The 22,212-nt window shown below is 49.1% G+C and overlaps 1 protein-coding gene across 1 annotated transcript in view; it reads left to right on the forward strand.

The window, feature by feature from the left end:
• The window catches only part of LOC100017469 (vascular endothelial growth factor receptor kdr-like), a 154,856-nt gene that overhangs the window by 100,499 nt on the left and 32,145 nt on the right, over positions 1-22,212 (forward strand). Inside the window, exons 12-16 of the mRNA XM_007507110.3 lie at positions 5,962-6,070; positions 13,233-13,526; positions 15,579-15,725; positions 17,652-17,777; positions 21,994-22,100. Coding sequence (XP_007507172.1) covers positions 5,962-6,070; positions 13,233-13,526; positions 15,579-15,725; positions 17,652-17,777; positions 21,994-22,100 — 783 coding nt within the window. The remainder of the gene's footprint in view (positions 1-5,961; positions 6,071-13,232; positions 13,527-15,578; positions 15,726-17,651; positions 17,778-21,993; positions 22,101-22,212) is intronic.

Raw genomic sequence — 22,212 nt, forward strand, 5'->3', positions numbered from 1 at the left:
AGCCAGGCCCATATGGGACAGAAATATGCATGACAAAAATCAGATCTCCCAGCTTACAAAACAATTCCCATCCATTCTTTTTCCTCCGGCAAGAAGGCAGAATGGGGATTATAATCCTCATTTACCAGATGAGGAAACCGAGCCCTCTAGAGACACAGTGATCTGCCCAGGCACGAAGCTAGACTTCCAGAGTTTTTACTTCATCCTTGTAAGACTCAAGGGGAGGATTATTAGTCCCATTTTACAGAGCAGGAAACTGAGGCACAGAGGAGGAAGGGAGCTGCCCAGCTAGTATCACACCAGTGTAAATGGGCCCAGAGGGTAGACTCTTTTGCCTTGGGCCATTGTCCTCTTTCTACAGTGCTGACTCCATCTCCCTCCATGCCAAGGCAGGAGCCCCGTCATGTTTTCAGGAATAAGTCAAAGAACCTGAATTTCCCCTTCTTCCTCCTCCGTGTTCTCCAAGTGACCTTTGCCTGGTCCCTTCTCCTTTTCTCAGATCTGGAATCTTGGTTGCTTTGAACAGGTCACAGCCCCCAAGGGAGGCCCTGGGCCTCCTTCCCTCCCTTCCTTCCTCCCTCCCTCCCTCCCTCCCTCAGCTGGACTCACTCAGAGCTGACCCACAGGCAACAGCTCTCCACAGGACATGTCCCTTGATGAAAATGGATTCTTATTAAAAAGAAAAGTTGATGTGGCCCAGCTCGGATTTCAGCCTGCCTCCCCTTGTGTCTGGAGGCCTCCTTTGGCCAGCCTCTGGCCCGAGAGCTGCTCCTCCTCTCACTTTCCCCGGCCCGGGCCCGCCCCGAGGAAGACTGATGACCTTAGACTCTGGGTGTCCAGCCCCAAGGAATTATTCAAGGAAATGGACAGTTTTAATCCTGCCGCCCGCCGCCGCCCGTTGCCCAACAGGCCATTCATCTGGCCTTGTTGAGCTGGGGCTGAGAGCAATCAAGATGTGAGGGGCCTTCGTGGACCCTTTCTGGACAAGGCTGAGCCCAGCTCATTCACTTTTCTGTTACTGGATACTCCCCTCAGTCCAGCCCACCAGGAGAAGGAGGTCAAGGTTTACCCAGCACCCCCTCCCTTCCTTCTCCTTGAGAATCCCGAATTCTGTTGAGCTGGTCATTGGCGGGCGCCCATTCAGTGTGAGGCACTAGGCTGAGTGCTGGAGAAACTGAGGCTAGAACCAACTAATGTCTGCCCTCAAAGAACCTCTAGTCAGGCATGGGAAAGGACCAGGGTTAGACTGAGCAAACATCAAGTAATTTGGGGGTAGGATCATGAAGGTCTGTGAAGGGAAAGGAACTAAGATTGTGTGCTTTCTTGTCTGGTTGTTTTTCAACTGTGTCTGACTCAGTTACCCCATTTGGACTTTTCTTGGACAAGATACTAGAGTGGTTGGCCATTTCTTTCTCTTGCTCTTTTGACAGAGGAGGAAACTGAGGCAAGCAGGGTGAAATGACTTGCCCAGGGTGACACAGTTAGCAACTGCCTGGGGTCAGATTTGAACTCAGATCTTCCTGACTCCAGGCCCTGTGCTCTGTCCACTACAGTGCCACCTAGCTGCCTGCTGACCTCGACATGATACATGATAGATTCTTTTTTCCCTTAATTTTTTTTTTAATATAAACCCTTACCTTCCGTCTTGGAGTCAATACTGTGTATTGGCTCCAAGGCAGAAGAGTGGTAATGACTATTCAATGGGGATTAAGTGACTTGCCCAGGGTCACACAGCTGCGAAGTGTTTGAGGTCAGATTTGAACCCAGAACCTCCTCTCTCTAGGCCTGGCTCTCAATCCACTGAGCCACCTAGCTGCCCCCTAGAGTTTTCTTTCTTTTTTTTTAAACCCTCACCTTCTGTCTTAGAGTCAATACTGTGTATTGGCTCCAAGGCAGAAGAGTGGTAAGGGCTAGGCAATGGGGTCAAGTGACTTGCCCAGGATCACACAGCTGGGATTCCCTTAATTTTAAATGCTTTTTTATTAAAAAAAAAACCCTTCTGCCCTAGTATCAATTCTAAGGCAGACTCACAGTGAGGGCTAGTTAAGTGACTTGCCCAGGGTCACCCAGCTAGGAAAGGCCTGAAGCTCTCATCTCTAGGCCTGGCTGTCGTTCCACTGAGCCACCTAGCTGCCCCATGGTTTATTCTTATAAATATTCAGTTACCACTTGATTGACATGCACTAGTTGTGTGATCACAGGCACCAAGTAGCTTCCACTCTCTGTGCCTCGGTTTCTTCCTCTGTCAAACAAGTCAGAGAGGGATAAAATTCTAGACTGGAATTGAAAGGCACCTTAGAGGTAATTGAGTCCAACCCTCTTGCCCTGGAAGATGGGGAAACTGAGGCCCAGAGAGGTCAGAGACCTTGTCTAAGGTCCTCCCAGAGGGATTAAGTGGCAAAGTCAGGATTGGAACCCAGACCTTCCAACTGCCAAAGCAGAGGTCTTTCTGCCCCCCCTCCCCAGCCCCCAGTACTCACCATTTGTTCCTTTCAGTCATGGGGGCAGGGGGCAGTCGTTTGGGCTGACTCACCTTGGTGGGTCTGGGCACAGCTGCCTCAGTCAGGTAGGTAAGAAAGAGAGAATGGCAGCTGGGGATTCCCAGGGCCATTCCTTCTGGCCTGGCCCAAGTCCCAAGGCTGGGAGTGGGCAGACAAGCTGGCTGCTGGAAGGGGTTCTGGGATATCTCTGGAGCAGGTCAGCCGCCATGCTTGAAATGGGATGAAGGAAAGCCTTGAGGGGAGCTTAGCAGTGGGATTCAGAGAAGAAACTGCTCGCATAAGCAACAGGAGACTCAAGTTCAAATTCTGCCTCTGCTACTGAGCCATGTGACCTTGGGCAAGTCAGTTCTCTCTGGTGACTTCTAAGGCCCTTACAGTTCTGAATCTGTGAGCTTAGGGAGGTGGAGAGGCTTTTCACTGTAGGAAGTCACTTCCTTTCTTTTGGTCTCAGTTTCCCCCTCTGTAAAATGAGGGGATTGGCTTCTTCCAATCCCACTAGCTGTCCAACCTCTGATCCTGTGTTCATCTAGCTCTAGCTCAGCATCTGACTCTGTTTCCCAGCTGTGATTCCAATCACATGTGTCCTTAGGCACTCCCAGTGTAGACATCTGGCATGCAGCTTGGCTGCCTCAGCCCATTTGGAACATGTGTGTCTCTTTGCCCCGAGATCAACATACAGAATTGCTGGGGCTGCTCATTCCTGAGCTGGGGATCATAATCACTTCTGGGGAGTCAACAGCCAGGCACCAGGCCAGTGGAGGAAGGAGATGGCCACTGAGTCAGGGATCCAGGAGGGGCCATTGACATTGGACCGTCTGAGGGGGCAGCTGGGTGGCTCAGTGGATGGAGAGCCAGGCCTAGAGACAGGAGGTCCTGGGTTCCAATCTGACCTCAAACACTCCCCAGCTGTGTGACCCTGGGCAAGTCACTGAATTCTGTTAGCCTCAGTTTTCTCTTCTATCAAATGATCTGGAGAAGGGAAGAGCAAACCACACCAGAATCTCTGCCACAAAGTGTCAGACCTGACTAAAATGAATGAACCAAAGCTAGATTAAGGGGAATGATGTGTAATAAGTCTGGAAGGGTGAGTGGGAGCCAAGTTGGGGGGGTTGTAATGCTAGATGGGCAGTACATTAGCAGAGAGCCACTGGGGCAAGGAGGAAAATGGGCTGAGCTGAGCTTTGGGAACATTCACTTGGCAGCTGCATGGATGATGGATCAGAGATGGAGTGATAATAATGGGCTTTCATTTGTAAGGGACTTTCCATATGTTATCTTCTTTGAGACTCCTGGCTGCCCTTCAGCTTCTTCCCTTTCCAAACCATCTTCCATACAGTTGCTACAAGATTTTCCCAAAGTGTAGATCTGATCATGCTACTCTTGCTCAAGAAACCTCAATGGTTCCCTATTGTCTGGAGGAGAAAATAGAAATTCTGGCTTTTCACCCTAGCCTCTTTTTCCAGCCACACTGAGTTTCATTTCCATGATCCAGGCAAACTGGCCTTCTCTCCATTCCTCACATGTGATATGCAATCTCCAGTCTTTGTGCCTTTGCACCAGCAGGGCCCCATGCCTAGAATGCACTTCTGCCTTACTTTTCCTGCTGAGAATTCCCATTGTCTTTCAGAATCTCTTTCTTCCTTTAAAGGGCACCTTGGGCACCATCTTCTACATGAACCCTTGGTAAATATTCACCTGCCACCTCCTTGATGCCCCCAACTGCTTGGATCTTCCCTCCCGAACTGCTTGGTGTTTAACTACCTCATAAACCCCTATGTTGATCTTCATCATGCTTAGATTTGCCCAGGATGTTTCTCCCCAAGTAGGCTACAAACTCCTTGAGAGCAAGGATTCTTGCATTTGGCTATCTTCCCCAGCATTACTGATTGACCAATTATTATAGGTCCATGGTAGTGAACCTATGGCACATGTGCCAGAGGGAGCACTCAAAACCTTCTCTGTGGTCTTGCTGTTGCCCCAGCACAAAGTTCACCAGAGTTTGTTACTAGAAAGCCAGAGGGACGCAGGACTGGGCTGCTCCCCTTCCCTTCTCTATGTGTGCCTGAGGACATCACCCACCCCTCTAAAAGATTTGCCATCACTGTTATACATATTAAGTCCTTTTTGTGAATGAGGATCCCGAGTTAATAAATCCTCTGTAGTCCCCTAGTATGTACCAGGATCACAAACAGAACTTGGTTTTTTTCCATTTGAATAAGTTTATTTAGTCAATTTAGAACATTATTCCTTGGTTACAACAATCACATTATTTCCCTCTCTCCCCTCCACCCACTCTTCTTGCAGCCAACAGTCAATTTCATTGGGTATTACGTGTGTCCTTGATCAGAACCCATTTCCATGTTGTTATTTACACTAGGATGTTCATTTAGTCTTAACTCCCCAAACATATCCCTTCATCCCATGTATTCAAGCAGTTGTTTTTCTTCGGTGTTTTTCCTCCCACAGTGTTTCCTCTGGATGTGGAGAGTGGTTTTTCTCATAGATCCCTCCAAATTGTTCAGGATCACTGTGGACAGATCACTCTCCTTTCCTGATCCTCAGTTTCCCCCTCTGTAAAATAAGGAAGCTGGACTTCATGGCCTCTAAAGTGCTCTCCAGGTCTAGCTTGAGGAGCCACTGTTATCCTGATCTAGCTCAGAAATGGTAGAACCAGTATTCAGGCCCAGCTCCAAGCCTAACTTTCTTTCCATTTGACCACCCTACCCCCAGCACCTTGTCCGGGGCGTCTTCCCTTCCACCCATCTCCCTGCTGCTGCCCTGGGGACAGTCATGACTTGACCCCAAAGTGCATGTGATCGGCCAGTAGAAGGCTTTGTTGTCATTCCCCCTCCCAGTTGTCAGCTTTGTCCTTCAGGCTCCCTCATTCCATCCTCCTGTCTTCCAACCTCCCCTCTTTTGAGAAGGTCCTCTGTTCTTCTGGGTTCAGTCATTGGGAACATACTTCCTCACTGCTTGCCCCCCAAGATTGCTTCCTGGCTAAAATAGAGGCCCCTCCTCAGGGCTTTCAGTTAAGTGACTTGCCCAGGGTCACCTCACTAGGAGGCCCCTGAGGCCTGGTGCTCAATCCACTGAGCTGCCTCCCTGTCCCTGTACAAACCATGACAAGGTAGACAATCCTAAACTAGGTTTGCTACAGAGCAAGTGCTTGAATGATTAATGAGGATGTGATTCATTGGTTGATTGAGTTGCAGGTTTCTGTGGAATTATGGGAACTGGGCAATGCCGTGTTTGCCTAGCCTGGAATGCTCTCTTGCTCGGGACTGGCTGAGGGTCTCACCTCCATTAGCGTGTGAGCTTTCAGAGGGTGGGCACCCCATTCCGTTCATTGCTGCCTTTCCCTGCTCTCCACAGCTTGCGGAGTGAGTGCTTTTCCTTGAGGCCATTTCCCCGTGGAGACTGACCGGGGTTCAAGCCTGCCTTTTCTCTCCCTCCTCTACAGACCCTGAGTATGCTCACCATTGCTTCCAGCACAATCTCCGGTGTTTACTTCTGCATCGCCTGTAACAGGGTTGGCAGGGACGAGAGAGTCATGAAGGTCTATGTGTCAGGTAAGTGAAAAGGGAGGTGCCAAGCTGCCCCCTAGTCACCCTGGCCCCAGGCAGACCACCGAGAATTGCCAGGGAGGGCCCTCAGAGGACATTTTATCAGCCAAATGAGGTTGTCACTTGAAACAGGAGTGTGAATTCTGGTCTTAAGCCTGTGTCCTTTTATTACAATATATTGCTTCTTCTGGAGTTCATCCCCAAGAACTTCCGGGGGCAGCCGGGTGGCTCAGTGGCTAGAGAGCCAGGCCTGGAGACCCAGGTCCTGGGTTCCAGTGTGGCCTCTGACAAGTCCCTTCACCCCCATTGCCTGGCCCTTACTGCTCTTCTGCCCTGGAACCCGAACGCAGAGCTAAGTTTTTCAAGTGAGAACGAGCTCTTAACACAGGTTCTCTGACTTCCTCCTTACAATAACCTTGCGAGGTAGGTCCCTCCCAGCTCTGGCCTTCCACGTTCTGCTCCCCATCTTTCTCCAGTCAATCCTCCCTCATCCTCGAAACGTTTTTGAGAGTGGAGATGGAAGCGTCCTGAGCGTGGTCAGCACTGCCATGAGCAGCCGCTGGGGCAAGCTTGGGACGGTGAGGCTCAGATGAGGAAGTAGCCTGGCTGGCGTCGGGCCCGGACGAGGCCAGGTGATTAGCGTGGTGTCTTGGGGACTTGGAGCTTGGCTGACTGGCTCCTGCCACCTGGAGGAGGACGGGGCGTTTTAGGCTTCTTGGCTAATGCCCAAGACCATTTCGTAGAACACAGAGTTCCAGTCTCCGGCGGGGAGGCTTCTACCTCTCCCATTGAGTCAGTTACCTAGGAAATCCCGCCTCGTTCATCGGTTAGAGTTCTTCAGAGGAAATAAGGCGGGACCTGATTTGAGAGGGCCGCACGCAGTGTGCCAACAAGCCTGTGTCAAGGTTTGGAAAAGTGGACTCATCGGGGAACTGAAGGAGTGTTTGGTTATGGCCGGAGAGCTGGCTTGAAGGAGGGGGAGGCACAGGGAAGGGCTAACCAGATACGTGCCTCCATGGAGAAGTGTACGTAGCAGCGGCATCCCCCAGGGCTTCTGATGGGACGGGCCCGACCTGACATTCTTATAAGTGATGCTGAAGAAGGAGCAAAGGGGGAGATTCCCAGGCCGGCCCTCAGCCTCTTACCGAGCCCTTCCAGAGAGGGACATGCCTACCAGCAGGGATCCACCCACCATGGCGGGGAGCCCCTGCGTGGCAAGCGGGCTTCAGGAGGCTGGTGTCAGGCCAGCGAGAAGAAGAGGCAGGGAGACTCTGGAGGTCGCAGGTGCGAGCAGGTGTTATGGCAAGCTGGGGGGGGGTGATCCTTATCAACTCTGCCACACAAAGCCTTGGAGGCACAGAGGACAGATAGGATTACCTCCAGAGGACGAAGGGGAGGGAGAGGCAGAGAAGAGCAGAAGCTTCTGTCCACCATTGAAAGGATTGCACCTGGGGGCTGTCAGGGGCTCAGCTGCCTCAGAGCATCAGCCCTAGAGAGGAGGTCCTGGTTCCAATCTGGCCTCAAACACATCCTAGCTGGGTGACCCTGGGCAAGTCATTTCACCCCCACTGCCTAGCCTTCTGCCTTGGCAACTATGTACTCTGTATGCATAGTACATAGCCCTAGCCACAGTGCCTCCCTGAAGCCCAGCTGCCTACTGCCCCTGCTCCAACTTGTGGTCATCAGCATCCAGATGGAAACTTGGCCTGTAGTTGCCACATCTGCGACTAGACACATATTGGGAGTTGGGGGCAGAAGGCTATCTGAGTGGCCATCTCCTTCATTTTGCACTTGACGAAACAGGCTGAAGAAGTTAGAAGACTTGACCAAGGTCACGTGAGTCACTCCAGGGAGATGTGCAAGGATGTGGCTCTGGTATACCAGTCTTAAATGGTCCTATGATCCGGTGACTCAGTCATGTTGTTAAGACAATGCCCTTTATGTAGCTTGGGTCACTCAGTCTTCCTTGTCATCCTTTACAGTAAGCAGGGGAGGCATTCCCATTTTATAGCTGAAGAAACTGAGGTCCACCCCAGCTCAGTCCTCATTTTCTTTAAAATGATTACAGAAACAGAGGTCCATCAAGGTGACTAGACCTAGAAGAGACCTTGGGAGACCATGTAATCCAAACCCCTCGTTTGACAGAGAAGGAAACTGAGGCCCAGGAAGGGGAAGGGGTTTGCCCCAAGTCACATAGCAAGAGGGTTGGAGGGATACATAGTTGGGATTTGAACTCAGGGTCTCTGATTCCCAATCCATCATAGAGACAGATTGTGGCACAGCACACAGAGTTCCAGGCCTAGAGTTCAAATCTGACCTCAGGCACTTCTACCTGTGTGATCCTGGGCAAGTCACTTAACCCTGTGTGCCTCAGTTTCCTCAATTGTAAAATGGAGAATGATGACATACACTAATAGTACCTGTGATCATAGGCATAATATGCCCCTATCCTTTAGGGTTGTTGTGCCGATCAAATGAGATCATATTTGTAAAGTGCTCAGCACAGCGAATATAGAAATGTGCATATAGATATGCAATATATGAAGAGAGAAAGCTGGGTGCTGATGCACTGGACTCAGGAAGACATTGGCTCAGACCCTTGCTGCCTCAGTTTCCTTCTCTGTCAAATGAACCGGAGAAGGAAATGGCACACCACTCCAGTATCTCTGCCAAGAAAACCCCTAACAGCATCACCAAGAGTTGGGTCCTACTGGGAAAATGAGTGAAGAGCAATAACAAGCATATCCATACTCAAGGGCTTATCCATAGTAGAGAAATGCTACGTCCTGTGGTGTTTCCCTGAGGTGACAGGGTCTAGCCTGGCCCACACGTGCCAGCCAGTCATGTGGGAAGCCCGTTCTTCCCAGGGCTGACGAAAGGCATTACCTCATTCATTCCCCTCTTCCTCATGACTCCCTCTTGGCCCATCTCCAATTGGGGGCCCCCAGGACTGAGTGACATGGTCCATACCAGTTTGCTATTGTCAGCTCCCCAGCACCTCCCATCAGGCTTACCCTGGCTCTTCCCTCCGAAGGCTGGCCCCCAGGAACAAGGGGGAGAAAGGCAAGCCAACTGGTCTTCATCTTATTCTTTTCCAGGCCTTAGCTGAGAAGGTGGCCCCCTTCTCCCTCCTCTGCGCCCCCCCCCATCTCTTGACACTTTATGGATCTCCCATTTATCCAACACTTGCTTCCATCCCTTTGCACACTCTTGACATGTTTACAGGGCACAGAGAGAAGGGTCTGGGTCGTCTCAGCCCATCTCCTCGCCCGCCCACCTGAGAGTTAGCAGGGCCGTCCTGACAGGGTTTGAGACAGAAATCTGGTGGTGGCAGAAGTTTTCAATTAAGCCAATCTCCCAGCAAAGCCCAGGAAATGAAAACCAATTATTTCCTTGTAAATACAAATGGAGCCAGCCTTCATTTCTGCTTTCTTCTGATGGCTGCTGTCTCTTCAGGCGAGACTGCACAGCCTTGTTGGGGAGCAGAGGAGAGGGAGCCTAGGTAACAAAGGCCCAGGGCACCCCCTTTGGGGGGCTAATATGAAAGGCCTGTGGCTCATGGGAAGTCCTGCCCTGTTAGGAACTGAGAATACCCCATAGCTTAAGATTAAGCCCAAGTGGCTCCTGCTGGTGGGATCCTTTCTTGTGCTTATGACTCTGGGGTCCCTGCATGGGAATGAACAGCTGGGATTAGAAGAGGTGGGCACAGAGGCAAGTGGGTGGCTCAGTAGGTAGAGAACCAGGCCTAGAGATGGGAGATCCTGGGTTCAAATCTGGCCTCAGATACTTTCTAGTTGTATGACTGTGCAAGTCACTTAACCCTTACTGCTCTTCTGCTTTGTAACTGATACCTGGTATTGATTCTAAGATGGAAAGTAAGGGTTTAAAAAAAGAGGAAGGGCCATAGATGGCAGAATTAGGGCCTGGCAGGGAACAAGGCACAAAAGCATCATACTCACTTATTTGATTCCTTTACCTCATTAAAAGCTAAGGGGCATCTGGGGAAGATTTTTGCCCCTTATTCCTCATAGTTGGTGTTTTTTTTTAGACTCTTACAGGGGAACAGCTAGGTGGATCAGTGGATAGAGAGCCAGGTCTGGAGATCGGAGGGGCTGGGTTCCAATTTGGCCTCAGACATTTTCTAGCTGTGTTACCCTGACCAAGTTACTTAACCCCCATTGTCTGGTCCTTACCTCTCTTGTGCCTTGTGCCTTGGAACCAATACACAGTATTGAGTCTAAAACTGAAAGTAAGGGTTAAAATAAAGAAGAGATGGGCACATGTCCCAGGGCATATCCAGTGTGAGTCACGTGAACAAATTCTATCACATCCTGAGTTCCCTTTTAGCTCATGGGATCCAGGAAGCAGATCTGAACAGACCTGGATCTTTCCTACCTAATTCAGGAAAGTTCCTTTTCTCTCCTTTTCAAATTTAAATAAGTGATCATGACCTAGGGCAGTGATGGCAAACCTTTTAGAGACTGAGTGCCCAAACTGAAATCTTCATGCCACATGTGATCCCCCTGCCTTACCCCAGACAGGGGAGGGAGGAAGTCTTCCCATTGGGCTGCTGGGAAGAGGGACAGGTGATGGGAGAAATGTCCTCAGGCCCATGGAGAGGGGCAGAGGAGCAGCCCACTCTGGCACATATACCATAGGTTTAACAACATGGACATGAGATAAAAATAGCACTGGCTTTAGAGGCAGAGGGCCTAGCTTTAAATCTTGCCTCTGTTTACTACCTGCATGACCTGGGGCAAATCCCCTCCCCTCTCTGGGCCTCAGTTTCTTCCTCTATAAAGTGAGGGCAGCTTTGGGTTACATGGCTTCTGAGGCCCCTTCTAGCCATAGACCTAGGACCATATCTTGGGAGCACCAAAAAATCCTGGAGAGGAAAAGATGGGCAGAAATATGGCAGCTCTCCCATCTACAGAACCCTGTGCTTAGTTAGAAAGAGGCACATGCCCCACACCCCTGGAGATGGAGCGTGTTTCTGATTCGCAAGAAAAAAGCTATTTCTTTTGAAGGATTCCCTTTGTGTCTGAATCTTTTAGGGGCACCCACATGCTGAGTATCACAGTCTTCCTCCTCCACCCCCACCCACCCCTCTCTGTCTCTCTCTCACACACACACACACACACACACACACACACGCACACATGCACACGTATGCACACTCACGCTCTCTACCTCTAATGAGAAACATGTGTTTAATATTGGGTTCTTAATGTCTTTGTCACTGAGCTTGTCTGAGTTATTATTGGGTTTCTTTTTTATGGCCAGTGATATGAGACAGGGGTTAAGGCCTGTGCCCTTCAGGAAGATTCTCCCTGGGCCGTTGTAAGCCTCGAGCCGTCTCGGGGGACCCTTAGCATCCTGCCTAGTGATTTGTCGGTTACCACTTAGCTAAGGTGAGCCTGAGCCTCCCAGCCCCAGAAGCCCTGGGCCATCTTGTGCACCTGGTGCATCTCTTTCCCCACTGGCTGCCCAGTGAATGCTCTGGGCAGGGCCCCAGCTTCTCTGGGGAAGATGGCACAAAGGAGGGGCATAGCCGGAGAGCTGCCCGAGGGCCTCTGCTCTTTATCTCGCAGTTCACGAGCTGCTCAGTGCTATCCATACGCCTCTGGCGAGGATTCACCAGGCTGCCTTTGAAGTTCCTGGAGTGCCATCACACACAGAACAGAGGGTGCCTTCCATTTGGCCTTTGCTTAAAAAGTCACAGCCTGCTCCCCACCTCCTCCGTTCCCCGTCTCTTTGATGCCTGGCCTGCTGTATTCTGTTTCCAGCGAGGCTGGCCCTGGATTGGGGAGGGTAAGGCTGGCACCCTCACCAGGGCCATTGGCAGCACCGGCACCAGAGACCAGCGGCCCCACAGCAGGTTCCACTGGCTCTGCGCCAGTATGAGGGTGGGTTCCGTGAAGCCTTCACTGTGAACCACCCGGTGTTTGGGAGCTGAGGAGATTAGATAAAGCCAGCAGAGATTCTGGAACCTGTCAGTGCCAATAAGCAAACACAGCAGCTGTGTTTTGCATTGTAGATGCGATGGTTCAGGAGGCGGCCATGATGGAGATAAATATTGGCAGTTAAAAAATCATGCCAACCTGGGCTGGAAGGGGAGGAGTTTGTAGGCAGCCACAGAAATGGTGCTGTGTATGTTTTTCATAGGACCACCCGCTCCATTGGGCATTGCCGAGTTAGAATTCTGCCTCCAACACTTACTAGCTGTGGGGACAAATCACATCGCCCCTGCCTTCCTCAGTTTCCCTGTCTGTTAAATGGGGATAAATGACAGCACCTCCCTCCCAGGGTTGTTGGGAGACTCAGGTGATTTGTAAAGAACTTTACTAGAAATCCTAGGCATGAAATGAATGCATCTGTTAACAAATGCCTTGGAAGTAAAAATCTTCATTCTGACTCATCATCTTTGTCCCTAGCCTGCTATCTGTCCCTCCCCAATTAATGTCACCCTGGGGCAGTTTGGAGCCACTCCATTTTTTATTTCACTTTTTGAAACCCATAAAAGAGCAGCCAGATGGCAAGAGCCAGGCCTAGAGAAGGGAGGTCCCGAGTTCAAATTCGGCATCAGACATTTCCTCTCTGGGTGACCCTGGGCAAGTCACGTCGCCCCCATTGCCTAGCCCTTCCCGCTCATCTGCCTTGGAGCCAACATGCAGTACTGATTCTAAAACTAAAGGAAAGGGTTTAAAAAAATAAAAGGTGTATGGAAGTGAAAAAATGCCAAAGTTGATCCACACAGGGCGCCACAATAATGAGCTGTGCTAAGCGCGTCACAAATTGGGTCTTCATCATACCCCGGAGAGGTAGCTGCTGTCACCATCCTCATTTTACAGTCGAGAAAACCAAGGCAGACTGAGATCTGGGGGCCAAGAAAGCTAACCAGCCTCTCTGGCCCCTGCCTCAGCCAGCTCACACTTGGCGCCCCATTTTGGGGACCATGAAAGGGGCCAGAGCAGAGTGATCAGAGTGCAGAAGCCCTTGAGTTCTCGCTTTAGAAGGAACTCTGAGTGCTTAGCTTGTGGACAAGGACACACTGGCTGAGGAGGTGGGAGCTCTCCTTCCTGGACTTCATCCTGAGGTAAGGAGGCTCCCTGGGAACGTTCAGGGACGGCTTCTGGCAGCCAACGAAGGTGTGTCTCCTTTCTTCCAGACGTGCCAGGCCACTTGGAAACCCACCGTCAGGTGTTGGCGATTGAGGGCCACGACGCACAGCTCACCTGTAGAGTGGCCAGATACGTCTACGACGGCCTAGCTTGGTTCAATCCATTTGGGCAAAGGGTTCCAGCCTCATCCACCGAGAGGCGAGTGAACAAGTACTCCATCTCCTTGACACTGCTGATTCGCAACGTGTCCCACCAGCATGGAGGGCACTACAAGTGCAAGGCCTGGAACCAGAGGAACACCACAGCCGTGCTGGAGAGGTCGGCTTGGCTCCTTACCAGAGGTGAGAGCCTGGGCTCACTGAGCCCCATAGCCTGCTCACGGGCTCGACCTTCCCCCAGGAGAGGGTAACCCCTGGGACCTGGCTTTGGCTTCCGTGCCTCCATCTGTAAAATGGGTGGGGGCTGCGTGAACTTTGAGGGCCCCTCTGGAGGTGGGGTCAGGAAGACCCGGGTTTACATCCTGCCTCAGACACTTACTAGTCCAGCAGTGACTAACCTCTGCAAGCCTCAGTTTCTTCATCTATGAAATGAAGCTGAGGGATGAACGTACTGGTTAAGCGTGGTGTCCTGGGGACACAAATAGAAAGTCAAGTCTTTGCCCTCAAGGAGCTTCTCTTTCTTATTTAATATTCTATTCCTATAATGCTTAAATAATAATATAATTTTTATTCCTTACCTTCCATCTTAGAATCAATAATAATTGTTGGTTCTAAGATGGAAGAGCAGTAAGGGCTAGGCAGTGGGGCTTAAGTGACTCGCCCAGGGTCACTCAGCTAGGAAGTGTCTGAGACCAGATTGGAACCCAGGACCTGCTATCTCTAGGCCCGGCTCTCCATCCACTGAGCCACCCAGCTGCCTCCCAGGTGGTTGTAAAAATCCAATGATATAATATACGCAAACCTCAAAGGGGTCTATAAATGCCAACCATCCTTATCTGCTCTTTCTCTATTTTATTGATGTAAGTGTTTAGAGATAGAAATTTCCCCCTAGTGCCACTTTGGCCACATCCTATAAATTCTGCCCTTACTGTCGCTTTCTTTACGGAAGTTATTGATTGTTTCTGTGATTTGTTCTTTGACCCATTCGTTCTTCAGGGTAAGATTATTGGTTTCTAATTAGATTTGAGTCCTCCTTTCATCTGAAGGTAATTTTTATTGTATTGTGGTCTGAAAAGCGTGCATTTCTGCTCTTCTACTTTGGGCTGTGTGGCTTTTGCAGCCTCTTACAGGCTAGCCACCATTCTTGTTAGTATTCTCTTAGCCCCAGGATCTCCTAGCCCAGCCACCTTCTCCAAACCCTGGTATTGGCGGACAGGTGGTCCCCGATCACTGAGCATTTTGAATGGGTAGCTTTCTCAGAAGAACCAAATGTTGGCAATGATTTGCAGGGGTGCAACTACTCATTCAACAAGGTGGGGCGGCTAGGAGGCTCAGTGGATTGAGAGCCAGGCCAAAAGTCAGGAGGATCTGGGTTAGGGTTCAAATCTGGCCTCCACTACTTCCTAGCTGTGTGGCCCTGGGCAAGTGGCTTCACCCCATTTACCTCAGTTTCCTTAACTGTAAAATGGGAATAATAAGAGCAGCCATCTCTCGGGATGGTCATGAGGATCAAATGAGATAAGGTATATAAAATGATCTGTGTTTGTAAAAGGAGATTTTCTCCTAGGAAACTCCCTAAATGAATGGAAAGGGGAAAAGGTATCCAAAAGGGCAAGCCATGGGGAACTAGGGGGCTCAGTGGATTGAGAGACAGGCCTAGAAACAGGAGGTCCTGGGTTCAAATCTGGCCTCAGATCCTTCCTAGCTGGGTGACCCTGGGCAAATCACTTAACCCCCACTGCCTAGCCCTTCCTGCTCTTCTGCCTTGGAACCAATGCTAGTATCATTTCTAAGACAGAAGGTGAGGGTTAAAATGTTTCTTAAGTGCCTAAAATGAGATAATTTTTATGAATATTATCTAAGTGCTGGGTGCTATTGTTATTCATTATAATTATTAATCATTATAATTAGTAATAGATAACATTTATATAGTGCCTACTTTGGGCCAGACACTGTGCTAACTGCTTTGCAATGATCATTTTGTTTGATCCTTACTACTATAACCCTGGGAGGCAGGTGCTGTTTTTAGTCCCTTTTTTATAGTTAGGAAAACTGAGGCAGACAGAAGTGAAATGATTTGCCCAGGGTTACACACAGCTACTGTCTTTGGCATGTTTGAATTCAAGTTTTCCTGATTCCAGGCCCACATCTTTCTCCACTGTGCCACCCACTTACCCCAATAATAAGAATAATCTAATAAAAATAACCCATTCTCATCATTCCCTCTCTTTGCAGAAAAAGTTGCCCCTTTTGTCATAGAGAACCTCACAGACCTGGTTGTAAATAGCAGTGGCAAGATTGTGCTACAGTGCAAAGTGGGGGGGACTCCAACACCTGGCATCACCTGGCTGAAGAATGGAAATGCCATCTTGCCAGCCTCAGGTGAGTCTATAGGTCCTCGTGCAGCCTTCCAAGTCAATGTCTTTGGACAAAAGAGTCCCCTGTTTGCATATACTCCTTCAGGGAGGACTCAAGTGTGAAACTTGAGTAATGAGGTTGAGAAGTTTACTTAATCCTATACAGGGCCTCTGTTTTTCTGGGACCTGAGCACCAGAAGGCCTCACATTCATAACAGTCTAACTTGGCCTCTTGCCCCTAATCTTGGGTTAAACAACCTCTCTGGCCTCCAGTTATCTGCAAAGTGTACAATTTGTCCTAAATCTTCCAGGTCCTTTCTGGTCCTGAATCCCACAATCCTTGTTCCATTGAGTGGAAGGTCATCATTTGCTCTCAGCTCTGTGAAACAGAACTCCCAGCAAATCTAAACCCAGGTTATACACTGGTCCTTTCTGGGAGAATTTGGTATTGTGGCCAGCTCTATTGTAATGAGGCAGTCAGTCAACAAGCATTCATTGTGTACCTACTGTGTGTAAGGTATTGCCCACAAAACTGCCTGACCTCATAGACAGCCTTTAGAATGCTTGGTCTGGAGTAAGGGAAACCTATGTTCAAATCCTACCTCAGATACTTCCTACCTGAATCACCCTGGGTGAGTCACTTCACTCTGTTTACCTGTGTCCTTAACTATAAAATGAAAACAGTAAGAGCAGCCATCTCTCAGGGTTATTGTAAGGATCAAATGAGATGATATATGTAAAATACCTTAAGAAGATTTAATGGGGTAGAATACTACCAAGTTGGAAAAGGCAATAGGAAAGTATCCAGGACCCTGACTGGAAGGGAATGACAATATATTGGTTTGGTCATACTTAAGAACAGAATGGTTGTGTTTGGGCAGCAGATACTCAGGCAGCAAACATTTGCTAAGTGCCTACTGCATGTAGACCCTGGAGGACATTGAAGGTCAGATAAGACCAGATCTCTGTCTTTATGGAATATAAATTTGAAAGTCTAGCAGGAGAAGATACACAGATAATGATTATGTATATAATATTACGTGTTAAGTGCAGAAAAGAAGTGTTGTCTCTCAGTGACCCCATTCAGAGTTTTTTTCTTGGCAAATATACTGGAGGGGTTTGCCATTTCCCCTCTGGCTCATTTTACAGAGGACAAAACTGAGGCAAACATGGTTAAGTGACTTGCCCAGGGTCACACAGTTAGGAAGTGCCTAAGGTTGGATTTGAAAGTTGAATTGTCTTCCTGACAATAGGCTCAATGCTCTACCCACTCTACACCAAGGAGGTGTAGAATAAAGTGTTATGTGGCCTTGGTTAAATCCTGTAGGGTCTCAGTCTTCAGTAAAATGAGAGAATTGGACTAGATGATCTCTGAAATTCCTTTTAGCTCTAGATCTAGGATCCTATGTGTGACCCAGGGCAAGCCCCACTTTCCTCCTCTGCAAAATGAGGGAATTGGAGTAGCTGGCTTCTGTGGCTCATTTGAGCTGATATGGACCCAAATTCCCTCATCTGTGGAGTCAGAGTAAGAATCTTTATCTTCCCTACTCTGGGGGGTGGTTGGGAAGATCTCAGGCCCACACAGGTCAACTGATAGATATGTCCATTAGTGTAATTACTACGATGAGTGCCAAAGACCCAGCTGAATGTGTCAGCAGCCTTTGTGAGGTCCTTGAGCTTCTCGAGTGACTCTTGACCATTTTCCGATTATGGCCACAAAGCTCCCTTTGTAGCCAAACTGCTGAAGTCAAGACCAGATCAGCCAGATTGGGGAGAGAAAGCTATCTCTGTGAGAGGGCTAAGATCGGGGGTCGGGAACTGGAGAGAGGAAAGCTTCACTATGGCTACTCCATCCTGGGAACGCCCTTCCAGTTGGCAGGATCTCCACTTGAGTGGAGCCCCTCAAGAAGCGTTGACCTTCCACTTACTTAGGGGCTGATCCTTGTTGCAGGAATCTCCTTGGAGAACAACACCCTGGTTATTGAACGAGCTAAGAAGGATGATGAAGGGATCTACAAGTGTAAAGCCACCAATGAGAAAGGACAAGTCAGCACCTCGGCCCTTATTACTGTGGCAGGTGAGTTGGACCTTCTGGTCTACTAGCCAGCCATATGTGGAACCACTTGGAATTCAGAGAAGCGAATATTACAGCTGCAGGCAACTGGGCTTCTAGTCCAATGTGGTATGATAAAAAGAACCTAGTACTCTACTTGAGGGATAAAGTAAGAGGATTTAACAGGATGAATCACAGAATGAATGAATGAATGAATGAATGAATGAATGAATGAATGAATGAATGAAAAAGCATTTATTTAGCAGGCACTTCCTGTTTGCTAAGCTCTGAGGAATTGAAGAGCAAAACAGTCCCTGTTCTCAAGGAGCTCACTTCCCAAGTGGTGGAGAACAACATTTAAGGGAGAGTTTATCTGCTAGGTAGATGGAAAAGCCCAGCAATGCTTAGAGTATATCAGTAGGACAGGTGTCAATGCCTGGAGCACCTGAGGGTGTAATCACAGGGCAGATGGTAAGGACTAACGGTCTTGGTGCCTTTCTGCGTCTGCACATTAATATACTCGTGGGTGGACACCTGAGAAAGAGAATTGGAAACTGAGGGAAAATGAGTGAAGATGGGGGGAGGAGGGGGAGAGAGGGGGGGAGGGAGGGAGAAGAGAGAAGGGAGAGGGAGAGGGAGGGAGGGGAGAGGGGAGAGGGAGAGGGAAGGAACACAAAGACTCAGAGACAGAGATAAACAACATGGGCTCCAGCGAGCATGCTCCTCTGATGGTGCTAGAGAGCGAGAGAGCTACACGTGTCCCCAATCTTATTGGAGAATCCAGGAATGTGGAGTGGGAGGTAGCTAATGAACATGTGACATGGCATAGGATTTAACATTGGCTCAATTGACAACCACATGATCATAGAGGAGGAGGTTAATCAAACATGTGACCTGGTATGGAATGTGGTCTGACAAGGGGGGAGCTAGGACCCTGTGGCAAGCAATGTCCTGCCCAGGAATTCTTTAGTCCTTTGGACCGAAGATTTGGAAATACAATGATCAAGAAATGATATGACCATGAGTCTGGTACATGAGCACATAGGTTACAATATCAATATATTAATAATGCTTTCAAGATGAGAATATACCTGGGATGCTACAGTCTTCCATCTTTCCAGAAAAATTATAAGAATTCTACAAGTGTTATCGTCATCATCATTAGTGAATTGTCAAATCAGTGTTGCCATGGGTTTGGTTATCATCTCTATGCAAATGGTTTCTCCATCGGTACATAGAGCCTCAACCCAATCCAGTCCCACCTCACCTCAGCACCTGCCTCTTGGACCTCTCCAACTTGGTGTCTTCATCTCAAACTCAACTTGCCCTAAACTGACCTTGATCTAAATTAGCCCTGTTGAAGGGCTCTGGACAGATCAACAAAATTTTCATGTCTGCCTCCGGTGACCTTCACCCAAATGTTCTCCACCAAGTTTCCCCATCTCAGGGTCCTAGATTTCCTCCAATGGGTATATTTTTTGAACATACAACAATGCCCCCCATTTACCTATTCTAAATCTTCTGAATAAGCTGTGCCATCCAGGGCCATATTTCCAGTCAAAGGTTTCACCCTCTTGTTTTGCAATAACACCTACGAAGTCAAATTCACCTCCTTGCTTTCTTCACACCTCTAATTACTCTTACTCATGGCCTAAACTTTGGGCCTTTGTAATAGGAATTGGAGGCTATTGGGTTTACTTGACTTTTCTTTACCAGCATCTTTCTGGGATTCTACCTCCTATGAACTTCTGGGTATCTCAACTATTATTCTCCCTCCTTCATTATCACTGTTGTCTTCTGTATGTCCCCTTGGTGGATAGCCATTGGCGGTTTTTTCCCTTCTTCTGCCTTTTATTTTATTGTTTTAGAAACCCTTACTTTCCATCTTAGAATCAACATTGTGTATTGGTTCCAAGGCAGAAGAGTGGGAAGGGCTAAGAAATGGGGGTGAAGGGGCTTGCCCAGGGTTACACATCTAGGAAGTGTCTGAAGTCATATTTGAACCCAGGACCTCCCATCTCTAGGCCTGGTTTTCAATCTGCTGAGCCAATAGCTGCTCTCTGCCTTTTACTTTAAAGCCTCTTCCCTTTGACTTGCAAGCCACTTGACCAATGCGTTCTTACTGGCCTTTCTTACGTATGAGCCATCACCTGCCTGTCATCCCATGGATCTTAGGCTGAGGCCCACAAATTCCCAACTCCATTGTCACCTGTCCTCTGCTTAGCCAACTATTCCTTTCCCAAATAAATTTCCTCTACTTCCCCCCTTGCTCTCAATGGGGATCAGTGAGGAAAACACAACCTGTGTCTACAGTCTTTAGTTTCTTGCCCAAGCTTTTGTCATCTTTGGCAATATTTGTAAATTTCTTCTGGAAGCATCGTTGGTGCCCATATGAATCACCAGAAGCAAGTGATAGTCATCCATTTGGATCAGTCCTGGGAGGTTCTCCCTTATGCCTCGAAAAAGGTCCTTGGGAAGACAACAGCCTTCTGTATTGTTAATAGAAGGTCAATAAAGAGCTGCCTCAGTTCTCCCAAGCAGTGAATCACAAAGCTCCGCTGCTCTTGGCCTCTTTGTGTAACCTTTATTGAGCGATCACTCATCTGCGATCTTCTGTGGCTTTCTAGATTATTCCTTAGAGGACAGCCAGCCAGCTGCTTTCTCTTAGAGCAACAATCTCCTTCTTCTTTGGGAAGGGCCTCCGATTTGTTTGGGAGCCCCATGTATATGCTTGGTTGTCTCTTTCCCATCTTCCTCTGTGTGTGTGAGAGACATCCTTCTACTCTGCACCCCCCTAGCTACCTTTGCAGGGTCGTCCCTCTGATCCCTTCACCGCTTCTTGTAAGAAGGAGACAGGCCTATGCTCTGGGTGGATGACAGTCACTTGACTGTGACAGGAATACAAACATTGTGCCTTCCCACCAAGATCAGCCTGCTCTCCATATGGACTGGGATGGCTTTTTAAAGCTACTCTTGTCCTTTTAATTTTTTAAAACCCTTCTCTTCCATCTTAGACTCAATACTGAGTGTTGATTCCAAGGCAAAAGAGTGGGAAGGGCTAGGCCATGGGGGTCAAGTGACTTGGCCGCCCAGCTAAGAAGTGTCTAAGGCTAGATTGGGAAGCCAGGACCTCCTGTCTCTAGGCCTGACTCTCAGTTCACTGAGCCACCTAGCTTCTCCCCAGAAGGTCTCATGTTATAGTCTTTCTGAGATTCCATACAGCAGGGGTCCCCAAACTATGGTCCGGGGGCCCCATGCGGCCCCCTGAGGCCATTTATCCGGCCCCCTCCGCACTTCCAGAAGGGGCACCTCTTTCATTGGTGGTCAGTGAGAGGAGCACCCTATGTGGCGGCGTTGTACTACCTCTGGTGATATAATCCTTTGCCTGGAGCCTTGTTCTGAGAGTCACTGAAGGAGAACGAGGCGCAGGGCAAAGGATTCTGTGGCTGCACAATGGAAGACATCAGCATACTGAGCAGAGATCTGGGGGAGGGGATTCCGCACTGTGTGTACTGCTGCCCAGTATAGTGGTGGCAGTGATGGGCCTGTGCAAGGTGGGACAGGCCCATCCCAGCCAGCACTGCAGCCTCCGCTATCCCAGACAACAGTGCACAGCACAGATCTGTTCATAGGTTTTTATAGTCTGGCCCTCCAATAGTCTGAGGGACAGTGAACTGGCCCCCTGGGTAAAATGTTTGGGGACTCATGCCATACTAATATAAGCTCCTGGAAGGCAGGGACTATTTCATTTCCGTCCCAGTGTTCTCAGGGCTTGGACCATGAGAAGAGCCTAGTAAGAACCTCCTGACTATTAGGTTAATTGATCTCAGTTCCAGGCCTGACTCTTTCCCTTATTAGGTATATGTCCTTTGGCAAGTCCATATTTCCTTCCTATCTCGAGGCCTCAATTTCCCCCTTTGTAAAATGAGGGAATTGGACTCGATAAGCCCTGAGCTCCCTTGCAGCTCAGAATTCTCTGCACATCTTGCTTTCCAAACAGGCCTGAGACTTCCTCCCTGAAGTTCCTGCCATCTGTCTCAGAAAGACAAGCCCACACTCAGTAAAGAGCAGCACACTCCCACCCCTACATCGCCACACTCCCGGAACTTGGCACCTGGCGTTGATGGTGGCCATCTAGAAGCAGGGTGCCCTTTAGAAGGCCATACATTTTTGGTCCATCTGCTCTCCCCCAAACTTGCTTTCTTAAATAGTCCTTCTGTCCCCGCTGCCTTGTTTCTAGGTTCAGAGGAGCGCTCCAGTGTTGAGGTCATCATTCTTGTCTGTACTGGCCTGGCAGCCACCCTCTTCTGGCTCCTGTTGACCCTGGTCATTCGAAAACTCAGAAAGGTACGAGGGGGCACCAGATGGGCAAAGTTGAAGCAGCTGGTGTGGAACAGGAGCACTGTCAGAGTCAGGGAGATGATCTGGGCTAGCTTTGTGACCGTGGGCAAGTCACTGC

This window comes from Monodelphis domestica, chromosome X (genome assembly GCF_027887165.1).
Source record: "Monodelphis domestica isolate mMonDom1 chromosome X, mMonDom1.pri, whole genome shotgun sequence".
NCBI classification, from domain to species: domain Eukaryota; kingdom Metazoa; phylum Chordata; class Mammalia; order Didelphimorphia; family Didelphidae; genus Monodelphis; species Monodelphis domestica.